Genomic DNA, 18,189 nt, shown 5'->3' on the forward strand with positions numbered 1-18,189 from the left:
GTGTCTGTCCCGTCAGTATTTATTTATTTAATTTATTCTGAATTGCACAAATAAACTTTTACAAATGGCGAGCTTCTCCACCAAGCTCGCCATTTGTATAACTTTTGAGTATAAACAGAAAGTGTTGCAGGCAATCATGGCGAAAAATAGTGATATACTGTTAGCGCAGTCGGGTACAGCTTGACGACGAGTAACGAGTTTTTTAATCTCGTCACTCACTAAATATTTAAAATAAAATGAAACATTTTGGTTGTGGACTGTACTTTTGTGGCAGTTCTTGTTATTTTTCTTATCTAGAATGTGGTAACTGCCAAATGGATTTTGCGTAGGCATCCAAGTTTAGATCTTTTTGTAGGTATTACCATGGTTTATTAGGCTAACAAGCATATATTTTTTGATTTTTTTTTCAAAATAGAAGTTAAATTCTTTTCATGGAGAAAAATTGTTCGAAATGTACATATGTTGAATAGAGTCCTACTTTACATCAATATTAACTAGAGAACCATTAAAGAGAGAATATGAGAGGATTTCGGATTTCTATTTCTATTTTTTTTATATGAAATACACATATTATGCTCTAGTAACGTAGTCCTAAAAAAGGCAGAATTAAAAAATAGATCAAGTATTTTTTAATTTAATTTTAATTTTAGTATATACTTTTTATTACTTACGTCACGTACGTACTTAAATATAGTAAAATAAGTAATTCTAAATTTGAAACAAATATATATATTTTAGATATAGGTATTAGTTGCTCATTTAAAATAATTAAGTACTTCAATAGTGTTGATGATGCAACAGAAGCCGATGGGCAAACGGCCCTTCCGCGTCCATGAAAAGTGGCACTCAACTTGTACATACAACCATTTACCATATGTTTGTTTGCCGACGTCGTAGTATAAAAAAAATAAAGGAGAATGACATGGACATATTTACTGTACATATTGTCACGCCTTTACCTCTCATGCTTTCTATGCACCAAAGATCCATTCCTTGTAATTCCATACCTCATTTTTTATTTAAATTTGGACATATCAGTTAGTATGTTGGCATCAGAAAGGCGTTGTTAAATTGTGACACCTATACTGAAGAAGGTTTTTTGGAGAACCGCCAAAACGTACTCTGTTTTGGAGAACCGAACAGTCACGTTATGCGGCGATCACAGAGCATATGACAAGAACAGTACTTGACTTGAGTACCCAGCCCAGAAGAGCAGCAGACCCTGTCTCACAAGAATGTCTGTTATTAATAGGGACTAAAAGAACGCCGAATTAACACCCCAAACAACCTAGGCCAGACCGTACTGGTGAAGATTGACAAAACGGGCTGTCCACAAATAAATGGGACTAAGCAAAAGAAGAAGGTGGGCTGTCTGCTTGTTTGCCGTTTCAATTACATAAAAAAACGTACGAAATTTCCCTGTGGTGTAATTTTGATAGTAAAGGTGTTAAAATAATTAAAAAAGTATTGTTAGATAAAAAAACCACAGTTAATAATTTCAGATGAGAATATTTATATATTTCATATTTTTTAGAACGTAGGTATTTAGTAGTCGGTTTTTTTATACTTCTTTATTATAAAATTATATAAAACAGTAAATATACATATTTACAGAATCTAGTACAGAAAATAAACTATGCATGTAATTAGGTAGATGTATATTATGTAGCTTCTTTAATAGTTACTGAACATTTGTATCACACACAGCACATACATATAAATTTATACCAACTTTTGTTTGTAACTACAGAAATAACGAAAAAAATATTAATATTTATAATCATTGAAAAGATATGATATTTAATTATTCTTTTACTATCAAAATTAGGTATAGTGCTAATTTTTATATTAGATTAAACTTGGAAAGTTATCTAATTAAAGATTTATGGAGGAAAAAAGTTGTGAAGAATGTATCAGATTATGACATACCGTATATATAGTCTAGATATACATTTATACTTACATATTCTAGATAAGATTCATATTAGTATTAATAATAAAACGTCTTCAATGATCAAATATGTTATAATAACGTTATATGTATTTTAGCAGAATTTAATCTACTTCATTAATATGTTATTGTACTAGCCGCTTCATAAATTATATATTTGGCATTGTTCATCATCTATTGTCGGTGGAATGTATCTAAATGAGTCGATTATCAGTAAACTTTCGTCATATATCATAGGCATTAGTATAATCTGAAACAAAATGGCAATATTAAAGATTTTTTTTTATAACTTATGATAAGGATTGGAACATTTTTGTAGCTTAACTTTAGGAAAGATAAATAAATTAGAGAAAAGTACCACGAATGCAATAGTATGCCAATATATTTTTTAGGTGATTGGAAAGATAAAAAATCTGTAGGGCCACAAGGTGGTAAGTAGTAACTTCGCCTAGATTAAGGTGTCATGTCAATTCATCAAACTATATTCAACCCTTCTACTGAAAGCAGTTTAAAAATGATGGGTACGATTTAATTTCAATATGTGATAATCAACATCATTTAGCAAAATCATACGATTATTTTAACTGCAACAAGGATGGCATCTTAGTCGTTTTGTCTGAATAAAGTCTCGGGTTTGAAATTGTTCGAGTTAATTTGAGAAATAAAATATATGCTTGAATTGGTTCAGAATTGGATTATACTATTTGTATTCTCAGAATTGGTCTGACTTTAGGTATGATAGTTTCAATTGCAGTAAATATGTTAATATCGATGATCCAATATTATATAATTTATTGATACTTACATTACAAGAATTACATGATGGCCCCGACCAGTAGAACCTAACTGCTGACCATCCACTTGAAAGTCCTGATAACATGGCGCCAAATTGTAGATTAACTCCATCATAAGTTAGAATAGTTAAAATATTACGACCTTGTTCGATGTAGACGTTTATTTCTACAGTGCCATTTTCTACCATATCAAAAGCAAACGTTGATATACAGTTCACAGCTGGTAACAAGGATTCTATTGAATGTGTTAAGTAGGTGTTACTGGCTGGATGTGGTCTGGTTATTAACACTGAGTTATAATTACCCAACGTCCAGTTAGTACCACTGCCATAACACGCTGGATGATCCAAAATGAAGTCTTCAAATCCTTCCTCAAAGTCATGTGTAATGCAAATGTCTGGATGTTCTGTGCATGGTATATCAGTGGTTGTGACAGTTTCTTCAGTTGTGGTGGGCTCTTCAGTTGTAGTATATAATGCTTCAGTGGTGCTAGCTCCAGTTGAAGAAGTACCTACTATTTCTGTTGTGGTAGGTTCCTCGGTCGTTAAAGTGGTTTCCGCTTCAGTTGTGGATGGCTCTTCTGTTGTTGTAGTATATATTACTGGAGTTGTAGTAGGTTCCTCAGATGTAGTAGTGTCAATTGAAGTGGTAATACTAGGTTCCACAGTCGGTAAAGTGGTTTCTGCTTCAGTTGTGGATGGCTCTTCTGTTGTTGTAGTATATATTACTGGAGTTGTAGTAGGTTCCTCAGACGTAGTAATATCAATTGAAGTGGTAGTGCTAGGTGCCACAGTCGGTAAAGTGGTCTCTGCTTCAGTTGTGGATGGCTCTTCTGTTGTTGTAGTATATATTGCTGGAGTTGTAGTAGGTTCCTCAGATGTAGTAGTATCGATTGAAGGGGTAGTACTAGGTTCCTCGGTCGTTAAAGTGGTTTCCGCTTCAGTTGTGGATGGCTCTTCTGTTGTTGTAGTATATATTACTGGAGTTGTAGTAGGTTCCTCAGATGTAGTAGTATCAATTGAAGTGGTAGTGCTATGTTCCACAGTCGGTAAAGTGGTTTCTGCTTCAGTTGTGGATGGCTCTTCTGTTGTTGTAGTATATATTACTGGAGTTGTAGTAGGTTCCTCAGATGTAGTAGTATCAATTGAGGTGGTAGTACTAGGTTCCTCGGTCGTTAAAGTGGTTTCTGCTTCAGTTGTGGATGGCTCTTCTGTTGTTGTAGTATATATTACTGGGGTTGTAGTAGGTTCCAGATGTAGTAGTATCAGATGTAGTAGTATCAATTGAGGTGGTAGTACTAGGTTCCTCGGTCGTTACAGTGGTTTCCGATTCAGTTGTGGATGGCTCTTCTGTTGTTGTAGTATATATCACTGGAGTTGTAGTAGATTCTTCAGATGTAGTAGTATCAATTGAGGTGGTAGTACTAGGTTCCTCGGTCGTTAAAGTGGTTTCCACATCAGTTGTGGATGGCTCTTCTGTTGTTGTAGTATATATTACTGGAGTTGTAGTAGATTCTTCAGATGTAGTAGTATCGATTGAAGTGGTAGTACTAGGTTCCTCGGTCGTTAAAGTGGTTTCTGCTTCAGTTGTGGATGGCTCTTCTGTTGTTGTAGTATATATCACTGGAGTTGTAGTAGATTCTTCAGATGTAGTAGTATCGATTGAAGTGGTAGTACTAGGTTCCTCGGTCGTTAAAGTGGTTTCCATTTCAGTTGTGGATGGCTCTTCTGTTGTTGTAGTATATATCACTGGAGTTGTAGTAGATTCTTCAGATGTAGTAGTATCGATTGAAGTGGTAGTACTAGGTTCCTCGGTCGTTAAAGTGGTTTCTGCTTCAGTTGTGGATGGCTCTTCTGTTGTTGTAGTATATATCACTGGAGTTGTAGTAGATTCTTCAGCTGTAGTAGTATCGATTGATGTGGTAGTACTAGGTTCCTCGGTCGTTAAAGTGGTTTCTGCTTCAGTTGTGGATGGCTCTTCTGTTGTAGTATATATTACTGTAGTTGTAGTAGGTTCCTCAGATGTAGTAGTATCAATTGAAGTGGTAGTACTAGGTTCCTCGGTCGTTAAAGTGGTTTCCACTTCAGTTGTGGATGGCTCTTCTGTTGTTGTAGTATATATCACTGGAGTTGAAGTAGATTCTTCAGATGTAGTAGTATCAATTGAAGTGGTAGTACTAGATTCCTCGGTCGTTACAGTGGTTTCCGCTTCAGTTGTGGATGGCTCTTCTGTTGTTGTAGTATATATCACTGGAGTTGTAGTAGATTCTTCAGATGTAGTAGTATCGAATGAAGTGGTAGTACTAGGTTCCTCGGTCGTTAAAGTGGTTTCTGCTTCAGTTGTGGATGGCTCTTCTGTTGTTGTAGTATATATTACTGGAGTTGTAGTAGGTTCCTCAGATGTAGTAGTGTCAAATGAAGTGGTAGATTCTTCAGTGGATGTACGGCTCGTCTGTTGTAGTATATATTACTGTAGTTGTAGTAGATTCTTCAGATGTAGTACTATCAATTGAAGTGGTAGTACTAGGTTCCTCGGTCGTTACAGTGGTTTCCGCTTCAGTTGTGGATGGCTCTTCTGTTGTTGTAGTATATATCACTGGAGTTGTAGTAGATTCTTCAGATGTAGTAGTATCGATTGAAGTGGTAGTACTAGGTTCCTCGGTCGTTAAAGTGGTTTCTGCTTCAGTTGTGGATGGCTCTTCTGTTGTTGTAGTATATATTACTGGAGTTGTAGTAGGTTCCTCAGATGTAGTAGTATCAATTGAAGTGGTAGTACTAGGTTCCTCAGATGTAGTAGTGTCAATTGAAGTCGTAGTACTTGGTTCCTCGGTTGTTACAGTGGTTTCCGCCTCAGTTGTGGATGGCTCTTCTGTTGTTGTAGTATATATCACTGGAGTTGAAGTAGATTCTTCAGATGTAGTAGTATCAATTGAAGTGGTAGTACTAGGTTCCTCGGTCGTTAAAGTGGTTTCCACTTCAGTTGTGGATGGCTCTTCTGTTGTTGTAGTATATATTACTGGAGTTGTAGTAGGTTCCTCAGATGTAGTAGTATCAATTGAAGTGGTAGTACTAGGTTCCTCGGTCGTTAAAGTGGTTTCCACTTCAGTTGTGGTTGGCTCTTCTGTTGTTGTAGTATATATTACTGGAGTTGTAGTAGGTTCCTCAGATGTAGTAGTATCAATTGAGGTGGTAGTACTAGGTTCTTCGGTCGTTAAAGTGGTTTCCACTTCAGTTGTGGATGGCTCTTCTGTTGTTGTAGTGTATATTACTGGAGTTGTAGTAGGTTCCTCAGATGTAGTAGTATCAATTGAAGTGGTAGTACTAGGTTCCTCAGATGTAGTAGTATCAATTGAGGTAGTAGTACTAGGTTCCTCGGTCGTTAAAGTGGTTTCCACTTCAGTTGTGGATGGCACTTCTGTTGTTGTGGTATATATCACTGGAGTTGAAGTAGATTCTTCAGATGTAGTAGTATCAATTGAAGTGGTAGTACTAGGTTCCTCGGTCGTTAAAGTGGTTTCCACTTCAGTTGTAGATGGCTCTTCTGTTGTTGTAGTATATATTACTGGAGTTGTAGTAGGTTCCTCAGATGTAGTAGTATCAATTGAGGTGGTAGTACTAGGTTCCTCGGTCGTTAAAGTGGTTTCCACTTCAGTTGTGGATGGCTCTTCTGTTGTTGTAGTATATATTACTGGAGTTGTAGTAGGTTCCTCAGATATAGTAGTGTCAATTGAAGTGGTAGTACTAGGTTCCTCGGTCTTTAAAGTGGTTTCCGCTTCAGTTGTGGATAGCTCTTCTGTTGTTGTAGTATATATTACTGGAGTTGTAGTAGATTCTTCAGATGTAGTGGTATCGATTGAAGTGGTAGTACTAGGTTCCTCGGTCGTTAAAGTGGTTTCCACTTCAGTTGTGGATGGCTCTTCTGTTGTTGTAGTATATATTACTGGAGTTGTAGTAGGTTCCTCAGATGTAGTAGTGTCAAATGAAGTGGTAGTACTAGGTTCCTCGGTCGTTAAAGTGGTTTCCACTTCAGTTGTGGACGGCTCGTCTGTTGTAGTATATATTACTGTAGTTGTAGTAGATTCTTCAGATGTAGTAGTATATATTACTGGAGTTGTAGTAGGTTCCTCAGATGTAGTAGTATCAATTGAAGTGGTAGTACTAGGTTCCTCGGCCGTTAAAGTGGTTTCCACTTCAGTTGTGGACGGCTCTTCTGTTGTTGTAGTATATATTACTGGAGTTGTAGTAGGTTCCTCAGATGTAGTAGTATCAATTGAAGTGGTAGTGCTAGGTTCCACAGTCGGTGATGTGGTTTCTGGTTCAGTTGTGGATGGCTCTTCTGTTGTTGTAGTATATATTACTGGAGTTGTAGTAGGTTCCTCAGATATAGTAGTATCAATTGAAGTGGTGGTACTAGATTCCTCGGTCGTTAAAGTAGTTTCAGCTTCAGTTGTGGATGGCTCTTCTGTTGTTGTAGTATATATTACTGGAGTTGTAGTAGGTTCCTCAGATGTAGTTGTGTCAATTGAAGTGGTAGTACTAGGTTCCTCGGTCGTTAAAGTGGTTTCCACTTCAGTTGTGGATGGCTCTTCTGTTGTTGTAGTATATATTACTGGAGTTGTAGTAGATTCTTCAGATGTAGTAGTATATATATTAGGTTCCTCGGTCGTTAAAGTGGAGTTGTGGTTGGCTCTTCTGTTGTTGTAGTATATATTACTGGAGTTGTAGTAGGTTCCTCAGATGTAGTAGTATCAATTGAAGTGGTGGTACTAGATTCCTCGGTCGTTAAAGTGGTTTCCACTTCAGTTGTGGATGGCTCTTCTGTTGTTGTAGTATATATTACTGGAGTTGTAGTAGGTCAGATGTAGTAGTATCAATTGAAGTGGTAGTACTATTCTTCGTTAAAGTGGTTTCCACTTCAGTTGTGGTTGGCTCTTCTGTTGTTGTAGTATATATTACTGGAGTTGTAGTAGGTTCCTCAGATGTAGTAGTATCAATTGAGGTGGTAGTACTAGGTTCCTCGGTCGTTAAAGTGGTTTCCACTTCAGTTGTGGATGGCTCTTCTGTTGTTGTAGTATATATTACTGGAGTTGTAGTAGGTTCCTCAGATGTAGTAGTATCAATTGAAGTGGTAGTACTAGGCTCCTCAGTCGTTAAAGTAGTTTCTGCTTCAGTTGTGGATGGCTCTTCTGTTGTTGTAGTATATATCACTGGAGTTGTAGTAGATTCTTCAGCTGTAGTAGTATCAATTGAAGTGGTAGTACTAGGTTCCTCGGTCGTTAAAGTGGTTTCCACTTCAGTTGTAGATGGCTCTTCTGTTGTTGTAGTATATATTACTGGAGTTGTAGTAGGTTCCTCAGATATAGTAGTGTCAATTGAAGTGGTAGTACTAGGTTCCTCGGTCTTTAAAGTGGTTTCCGCTTCAGTTGTGGATGGCTCTTCTGTTGTTGTAGTATATATTACTGGAGTTGTAGTAGATTCTTCAGATGTAGTGGTATCGATTGAAGTGGTAGTACTAGGTTCCTCGGTCGTTAAAGTGGTTTCCACTTCAGTTGTGGATGGCTCTTCTGTTGTTGTAGTATATATTACTGGAGTTGTAGTAGGTTCCTCAGATGTAGTAGTGTCAAACGAAGTGGTAGTACTAGGTTCCTCGGTCGTTAAAGTGGTTTCCACTTCAGTTGTGGACGGCTCGTCTGTTGTAGTATATATTACTGTAGTTGTAGTAGATTCTTCAGATGTAGTAGTATATATTACTGGAGTTGTAGTAGGTTCCTCAGATGTAGTAGTATCAATTGAAGTGGTAGTACTAGGCTCCTCAGTCGTTAAAGTAGTTTCTGCTTCAGTTGTGGATGGCTCTTCTGTTGTTGTAGTATATATTACTGGAGTTGTAGTAGGTTCCTCAGATGTAGTAGTATCAATTGAAGTGGTAGTGCTAGGTTCCACAGTCGGTGATGTGGTTTCTGCTACAGTTGTGGATGGCTCTTCTGTTGTTGTAGTATATATTACTGGAGTTGTAGTAGGTTCCTCAGATGTAGTAGTATCAATTGAAGTGGTGGTACTAGATTCCTCGGTCGTTAAAGTAGTTTCAGCTTCAGTTGTGGATGGCTCTTCTGTTGTTGTAGTATATATTACTGGATATATCTCAGATGTAGTTGTGTCAATTGAAGTGGTAGTACTAGGTTCCTCGGTCGTTAAAGTGGTTTCCACTTCAGTTGTGGATGGCTCTTCTGTTGTTGTAGTATATATTACTGGAGTTGTAGTAGGTTCCTCAGATGTAGTAGTATCAATTGAAGTGGTGGTAGTAGGTTCCTCGGTCGTTAAAGTGGTTTCCACTTCAGTTGTGGATGGCACTTCTGTTGTTGTAGTATATATTACTGGAGTTGTAGTAGAATCGTAAATGTTACATTCATCATCATTTATTGTTGGTGCTATATATCTAAACGAGTCTATTAACACAGCATTATCTTCCCATATCGTACTCAAGAATATGATCTGTGGTAATAGAAAGGAAATGTATTATTAATTTAGTAAATTTATCTTTGTACTGGCAAAATAAGTGGTCAAAATTTGTGATTACAACTCTTAGAAAGTATTATTACTAATTGTAATAATTATCTAAGACAATTCACACAGGTCAATAGGTAATAGATTTTATATAGATATTTAAAATATATTACATTTTAAGTATTTTTTGTAATCACATACATAATATACATAGAAAATACTCAGATCAATACAAACATTCATTCTCATTCAAACAAATGTTTATTTATACCGTGCGTGGTTTCGAACCTGGGACCATCAGAAATAAAGCAGTGTTCCGTGTACGGCTAGATAACCGAGGCCTTCACAGACCGGATTTGAAAAAGAAAAGAAGAATCGAAATAGAAAAGAGAAGAATTATTCTTCCGCGGTATGGATAAAGAAGACATAGTTAAGGAAAACTAGTAGTTTCTATTAGTGTGCCTATAGACATGATGAACATTCCAGATAATAACGAGTCACATACCTACTTTATTATAAACACAAATTACATTGTTAATATAATGAGATATTTGAAACAATTATATTTTAAATTAGGTGGAATACTTACGGAACATGAATTACATGGTGCATTTAATGATAGCCTAATTGATGACCAACCAGATGAGAAATTATTAAACATAGGACCATAATCCAATTGACCAATAACTTGTAAACTTTCTGTCATTGTTAAAATATGTATGGCATTATTAGCTTCTTCCAAATAAACGTTCACTTCAATAACACCACCGGTTGTAATTTCGAAGAACTTTGTCGATATGCAGTCAGCTGTCGGTATTGAGGCTGGCGAGGGTCTTAGAAAGGTGTTGCTGTATGGATGCGGTCGAGGTATTGATATGGAATCATAAATGCCCAACGTCCAATTATTGACACCGTTGCATATTGGGTGATCCCATATAAAATCATTAAGTTCATCTTCGAAATCCGATGTAATGCACTCATCTCCTTGTGTATACGAACATATCAACAGCAATATAAGGAAGTATATACTATAATGGTTAGCCATTTGCGTATATGATTGAACACTGTCAAATATGTACTAAAAATTATATCAATGTATTTTGTTTACAACAATATGTAATCTGGTATCTATTTAAAATACAATAAGATTCTATATCATAACCATATATCTTTAATCACATATAGTTTGATACAATATTACAATACTAATATATAAATTTTAGTAAACTATTTTGCATATGTTAATCAGGAACTTTATAGCTATTTATTGGAAAAAAAAAATTGAATTGACGCTAAGTGACACGAGTTTTGGTATCTGAAAATATCAGGTTGGGATTAAAAAAAAAATTTTTACATTTATATATAACCATTTTCTTGAGGAGGGTCAATTATTATTAACACACACTGTTACACTTAGGAATCCAGTAAAAAATAAAAGAAAAATGAGCGGGTCGAGAGTGAAACCGCGAGGCACAGCACGTGTCTAATAATCCGGCTTATCTATGACATATTACAAACCGATTTCCAAGAAAAGAGGTTCTGAACTTGCTTATACTGTTATAATATAATTATTTTATATGTATAATACATATAAAATAATTAATTATAATACATATAATTTTATGTTTTATTGGCCAATATAGTTTATTACTATTATTATTATATATATATATTATATCTCCGTTTTTACGGGGGTAATATATTCAAACACGCGGGCCTTAGCCAAGCATGGATGAGTTATGTGATGAAGAAAGAAATTTTCTTACTATTCGGCATGTGTTTAGTATGACGGCTTTTTGTAATAGTTCTATTGTGGAGGCCGCTCCTCCGTACATATGCAACGTGTCTAGGTGTTTGTTCAGACTTTTTGGTATAATTCCTGGTGTGTGTTTTCCATTATTTTTTTAATTCTATTGCTAGATCTGTGTACTGTATTATTATTATTATTAATAATAATATTGCTTATTCAGACTCTTACTGAAATGAAAATGCATAGTTGCATTGTGCTTAAAATACAATTATATGTGTTTAGATCATAATGAACGGAACCATACGTACATATATGTAGAAATAATGGAATCATATTGAATCACAATATAATAAGTACTGTTTGCATTGCATCTTCTATTTTTTGTTTTTGATTTGAAATTTTAGGTTACGTACAAGTACAGTAAACTTCACGTCAAATAACTTTACGGTACGGTACGGTACGGTATAACTTTACGTCAAACCTTTCATATTGTAAAAAGCGACTACAGGAAAATTCATAATAAATTAACAAAAAAAAAAATATTTAAAAAACGTATAGATCAAAAAACAATACTAGTAAACAGTATTAAGATTTTTATCAATTTATCGAAAATGATTAAGATAAAAGCATCATTAACGAATTTTAATATACTTATCTATATAAATCCTAAACAAAATGACACAAAATGATTCTACACCGGAACATCTGTTATCAACAAATTGTTGCAATTTTCAATTATACTATTATTCAAACAAGTTTTCTCTGAATAAGACTTTGTACGACGTCACCAGTAGCAGATGGCTATTTTTACAAATTATTGAAATTATTAGAAATTTATTACAAAAAATCGATTTCTAGATCTTGAATAAATACTACTCGTATTATTAACAAAAGTATTATATAACAGTATAGCAAATCTGAACTACAGCGTAGACAACAGGAATTCGTGTAACGCGTCTAGTAGACAAATGTGGTGCTTAGTGAACGAAGAAAAAATCAGCTCTCCACTGTGTTCCCACATTACTCGTTTAAGCGCCAACATTTGTTTATTTCACAAAGTTTATATAAATATTATAAAAAGAGAGAAAAATAAATTTTATTTAAATTTCACGAAGATATTTTGAATTTATTGTAGCAACGAGCGAACCTACTCCTGGATTACTTTAATTAGTCCATCAGAGAGTCATTAAGAAATATAAATTGATTGGTGATTCTTTGACTTTTTAAGTTGGAATAGATAGTAAACCAAATCAATAAAAAAGGTAGTAGCAGTAAGTAAGCAATTACTTATTTTTTCGTATATATATAATATTACGAAAAAAAATCTCACATTAGAAAATTAATAAATATATTGCAATATTGTTAGTGTAAATAGGTACTCAAGAAACATCCGCTTTTTCAAACAAGCCGGCAATTTATGAATACGTACTTTATGTACACCATTTACTTTGCTATATTTCAAAGTTTGCGGTTCTACCGACAGCCACCCGAGGCTTGAATTGTTTATTGAAAACTGAAAGGCTATTATACCTGCAAATACAAACAGACGGTCACAAATTAATTATTATGGTAGGTACGATGTAGACGACACCCAAAACAGTTATTGGAGTTGCGTGCGGAGGAGCATGAAATACTTTACAGGAGTTTTTATAAGTAATCTAAATTTTTAAAATGTTTAATAATAATATTATTATTATATAATACGTAAGACTTATCAGTTAGTTTCTCGGCTATCTTATTAGCAATGGAATAGTATTTCGATATCTTATTCAATTCAATGAAACTTACATTTTTAAACATTCGGTTTAAAATAGGAAAAAAAATGCAGCAATTAAATAATAAAATCTACCTAGACGTAGACCTAGATTAAATAATAATATCTAGACATCTATACATATAAATAAAATTTATTAAAAGTAAAATTTATTATATAATCTCAGGACAATTCACACAGCGCCATCTAAACCCAAGTTAAGCTAACTAAAGCTTGTGTTATGGGTGCTAGATAACTGATACAAATACAGAGATTTTTTTTTTTGTAGATATATACATATTATACATAGAAAACACCCAGACCGATACTCATGAATACAAATGTTTGTACCGAGCGAGGAATCGAACCCGTGACCATCGGAAGTAAGCCGGTGTGCTACACTGCCAGGTCACCGACCCTGTGAAATAAGGTTTTACGTCACGGAATGTAGCTAGTTAGTAATTGTTATCTAGATACATGAATAAGACCACATCACGTTATCATGTGACGACTTTTGTAGATATTCTATTATCTGTAGGTTTCACTTATACGTTACCATTCCTAAGGATTAAGATGTCATTCTTTCCAATCCTGTAATTTCACTACCTTATCTCAACTTAACGAAGTGGAACACATTTAACAGAGTAACATGTTTGCAGTTATTTTTATAAACTTATAGGGAGTTTTTTTTATAAACTTTCTACATCTGTGTAGTCGTCCTTGACTAAAAATTTTAATTATGTGTAAATATTTAATATTAAATATGCCTATATTTGTAATTAAATAATGGTGCAAGCCAATAGCGCTGTTTTCTATGGGATATCCTATTAATGTTCTAGCGTGAAGAATTATTTTTGACTTATATGAAATAATCTTTATTTCTTATTTGTACATTACTTCTTATCGTATTCAATGGAAATGGTATCTAAATGTATCTACTTGTTCACATAAATCTCACGAAGTAATGATAACGGTAAAATAAGAGGGCAACTTTGTATGTCATATTATGTTTTTATTTATTTAAAATGTTAGAAATGAATGTGGATGGTTATAAGGGCAGAGGAAGGCCAAAAAAGAGATGGATGGACTGTGTGAAAGATCATATGGTAAGAAAGGAAGTAAATGATGCAATGACTGCAAACAGAGATGAATGGAAGCGAAAAACATATTACGCCGACCCCAAATAAATGGGATAAGGAAGAAGCAGATGATGATGATTATTTATATATATTCAAATATCATACATACATTTATATACATTCAGAAAAGTCAAACCATTTGTTTTTGACAGTACCTATATCATGTCATCTCTCTCCCCGTTACAATAAAACACATGCGTGTACTTTTTAAATCGAACCACGAATTGCAAGAAAAATGCGAAATGTTCACGAGATGGCAGGCACGCACTGCCGTGCCATCAAAGAAGCGTGATTGCCTCGTTACGTAGATATTGGGATTGTGAACACAAATCTAAAACATGGTGAAACAGACACGATATAATGAATAAACAACACTGGACATTTAACACAGATTCATATAGTCCCATGATAGGTAGAGCTTGTGTCTTGAGTACTAAATAACTGATAAATACTTTTACATACTTTTTTAAAAATACATACTAAACACACAGACCGTTTGCTCCATGTGAGGAATCGAACCCGCGACCATCAAAAGTAAAGGGGTGTGCTAGACCACCGAGGCCGTCTGGGGTTGGAAAATAAGCAAACAGATTATGGATCTAATTGAAATCACATAAAAATTAGAGCCGTTACACATATAATTGTTATTTATACAATAACTGCAAAATAGTCATACCCACGCGTTGCAGCCCCTAAGATTAAAGTTATATTTTCGATACTTGAGAAGACTCCGAATTAATATTGTACAGTATTAATTTTATGCTAAAACTGAGTACTTTAGTTTTATAAAGAATATCTATTAGTTTTTACTGAGGTTTTCGTATTGCCATTAGGTTTTGTTTCAAAATGTATATAATATATATGTACATTCGTTCTAGTTGAAGTTTTGTATATTTAAGTAGCAAAATTATTCTATGTATTGATTAATAGTAATAAAAATCTAACAAGTATCCATCTACACGTCATTTGATAACTCGTTAAGGTGGCAGAACGTAACAAACTACCATACTCACATTTAGAATATAAGTAAAACTCCAAGCCAATACTTGATAAGAATGCCATACAAACCAAACGAATAAAGTTGAGCAATAAAGTACAAGAAATCACCAGGTCGCCGGGGAAATCTTCTGCTGAAATATCAAATGCAGGTAATTAATCAGAAGAAATAATTGGGAGGCCGGAAATGAGGAGCCTCTTTGGCAAAGTCAAGGATATCTTTGTATTTCTAAAGATATATAGAACATCTTACTAACTACTTTGTGCTTATAACTATGATTGAGGTTATTAATACATAATATTCAGTTGACGAAAAGCATAAAAAAACTTAATTTACAGAGTAATACTTTAGATAAATATTTTATTATGATTATTTTACAAATACTAATTTCAATATTAACTCTACTGGATTAGTAGTACACCTAATTTTATCTTTGCCTTTTAACCTGTGTTCCGGTTTGATTTCTAGGATCAGGAATGGATGCATCCAAATAGATAATGTAGTGGATAAAATAATTCGATTGCACTATACAAGAGGGGATCTAGGATCCAGGCCTCTCCCTAACACTGTTCTGATATTGCCCCTGAGTTTGGAGTCGTGTGGAAATATAATGGGCATCATAACATAATCTATTATGTAACCTCTTTATATTAGAACTGTTTGTATCCTTATATTGCTGGCCGTTACCACTTACCAATACATAGGCCGTCTCTATATTTGCAATCCCAAATGTATAAAAAAATTGTGGATATTAGGTATGTATGTACACGTAACAAGGAGAGTTATCTCCCCTGCAGAGTGATTATCAATTTACATTAAACATCTATCTATTATTTTAATAATAATAAAATGTCAAGAAATAATCTTTCCTCAATTACGTGCGATAACATTTATCACTACGGCTACTATGCTTATCTACATTATCTTCCATATCTAAATAATGTCTTTGTCCATTTAATCAGACTATTAATTCAAATGATAATGGATAATTACGTAATATTTCAGTAAAGAGCATTCACTGTTGAAATATCGCAATCTTGTCAAGAAAAAATAATTATATACAGTGACTCACAAAAATGCCCCAATGTTTGACCATTTCGCATTCCATCGCCTGTTATGATATGAGGATAGAATTAATAAACCTGAACTGCTAGTATGTGATAGCCCTGCTTCTTGGCTTTCGAATAAGCCGCCAATGATGAATTACTATTGGCTGGCTATGAACTTATGCCACTGTGAAATATAAAAACTATTGGGGCATTTTTGACCGTTTAGGACAATCTCGCGATATAAGTGATATTCCGTTCGATCTACCTATCCACTGAAGATAAAAACACTCGAATAGCTAACTGGAAATATATCTACTTCCTCCCTCTCTCATCCAATACTTTTCATACAACTTGCTGACCATGAAGCCTATTTCTCCTGCCCTCAAATCCGAAGTTATCAAGCGAATTAACGAAGGCGTATCCACCCGTAGGGTGGCCCAAGAACTTTCCGTGAGTAAGTCTACTGTTGCTAGGATACGAAAAGAACACTGCGCCGCTGTTGCCCCACCCTCAAAAGGGCGCCCAAGGAAGTTATCAGAGTCCAGTGCCCGGTATGTGGTGAGGCTTATCACTTCGGGGGCCATGGATACTGCCGTAGAGGTCCAACGACACCTTACCAATGCCATGGACGTCTCCACAAGTCCCGAAACTATACGTCGGACACTCAAGAAGGCCAAGCTTCGATCTGGTAACAAAATCCGCAAGCCGCTTTTAACGAAGCGTCTTCGGCAAATACGGCTAGCATGGGCTAAGATGTACCGCCATTAGACGGTGGAGGATTGGCGTAGGGTCATCTTCTCTGACGAGACGAAGGTCAATCTGTGGGCTCTGATGGCCGCAAGTGGTGCTGGAAACGACCAGGTAAAACGCTAGAGACCCGCATCATTGAGTCGACGCTGAAGCATGGCGGAGGAAATATCATGGTATGGGGCTGTATCACTGCCGATGGCCCCGGATATATTACTAGGATCATTGGAAATATGATAAAATAGGAGCTCTCTCAAGGCATCCTTAAAGAGGAACTTCTCCAGACCATTGAATGGTATGGCTTTGAAAAGTCACGCGTCATCTTTCAGCACGATAAGGACCCAAAGCATACAGCTTTGGCGACCCAAAAATGTCTCCGAGACCTGCGTCTAAAGGTTCTGGCATGGCCCCCGCAATCTCCAGACATGAATCCAATCGAGCACATGTGGCAGAAGGTCAAGATTCGTCTTGCAATTGACCCAAGACGACCGAAAAAGAAAGACCAGATGTGGGCTAAGTTTCAGAGAATCTGGAATGAGGTAAGCAAGGAAGATTGCAGTAAACTGATCGACAGTATGCCAGAGAGGGTGCAGGTGCTTCTCCGAGCTCGTGGGGAACATGCAAAATACTGAAATGAGGAAATAAAATGAGATGTTGTGAAATTTGATCAAACGGTCAAAAATGCCCCAATGCGTTTTTAACTTTGTAATCATTGTAATGTCATAACTAGTTTAGTAATAATCATGCAACTTATATTGTTTAATAGCTCAATGGGAGCACTAACACATACTAAAGTATCAGCTGTGCATCTATTGAATTTATTGAGTTTGACTACTTTTTGTGTCGAGTTACACATCATTGGGGCATTTTTGTGAGTCACTGTATAGATCATTTTGCTCAAAAACTTCATATTTTGCGTTTAAATAACTTTGTACCACAGACGGACTTTGTACATACGACTGCGAGCGAGCCGTATTACTGGGTATGAAAATAGAACATCATAGTCTTCAGGAATGAGTCGAACCGAAGCTGTCAATCCGTATATAAGCATCGATTATCGCTTTTCATCTAAAAATAACTATAGCTTATTCCCCATTTCAAATTTCTAGCAAAACAAAATGACATTAGTCTTTAGTCGTATCAAAGTGTACAAAGACAGTATAATGAGGGAAAATATATAAATTACATAAATTCAAAATTATGCTTATATCGGTGGTCTAGTAGTTTAGTACACTGCTTTATATTCGACGGTCGCGGGTTCGATTCCTCGCACAGTACACATTGGTATTCATGAGTATGATTGTTTGTATCAGTCTGATTATTTCTATGTATATTATGTATGTATTTACTATAGAAAAAGTATCTATGTATTTATATCAGTAGTCTAGTGCCCATAACATAAGCTCAGCTTAACTTGGGAGTTATTCTGCCATTTCCAGCAAGTAAAGGTTTATATCAAATAGCACGATTTACTCCAATTTGAGTGAAAGCTTTCGTGTGGAATATGTT

At 35.3% G+C, this 18,189-nt stretch overlaps 1 protein-coding gene across 1 annotated transcript; it reads right to left on the minus strand.

Annotated features, from left to right (window-relative positions):
- Nucleotides 1–2,093: 2,093 nt before the first annotated feature.
- LOC131850113 (mucin-2-like) lies at nt 2,094–10,290 on the minus strand. Its single transcript, XM_059200281.1, has 8 exons — nt 9,835–10,290; nt 8,949–9,233; nt 7,912–8,429; nt 7,585–7,836; nt 5,288–7,436; nt 4,044–5,196; nt 2,757–3,955; nt 2,094–2,201 (listed from the first exon to the last, which is right to left on the minus strand). The coding sequence occupies exons 1-8, from the start codon at nt 10,288–10,290 to the stop codon at nt 2,094–2,096; spliced, it is 6,120 nt and encodes a 2,039-aa protein (XP_059056264.1).
- Between the last annotated feature and the right edge of the window lie 7,899 nt (nt 10,291–18,189).

Source organism: Achroia grisella, unplaced genomic scaffold (assembly GCF_030625045.1).
Source record: "Achroia grisella isolate CSIRO2021 unplaced genomic scaffold, CSIRO_AGI_Agris_v1 utg702, whole genome shotgun sequence".
NCBI lineage: Eukaryota > Metazoa > Arthropoda > Insecta > Lepidoptera > Pyralidae > Achroia > Achroia grisella.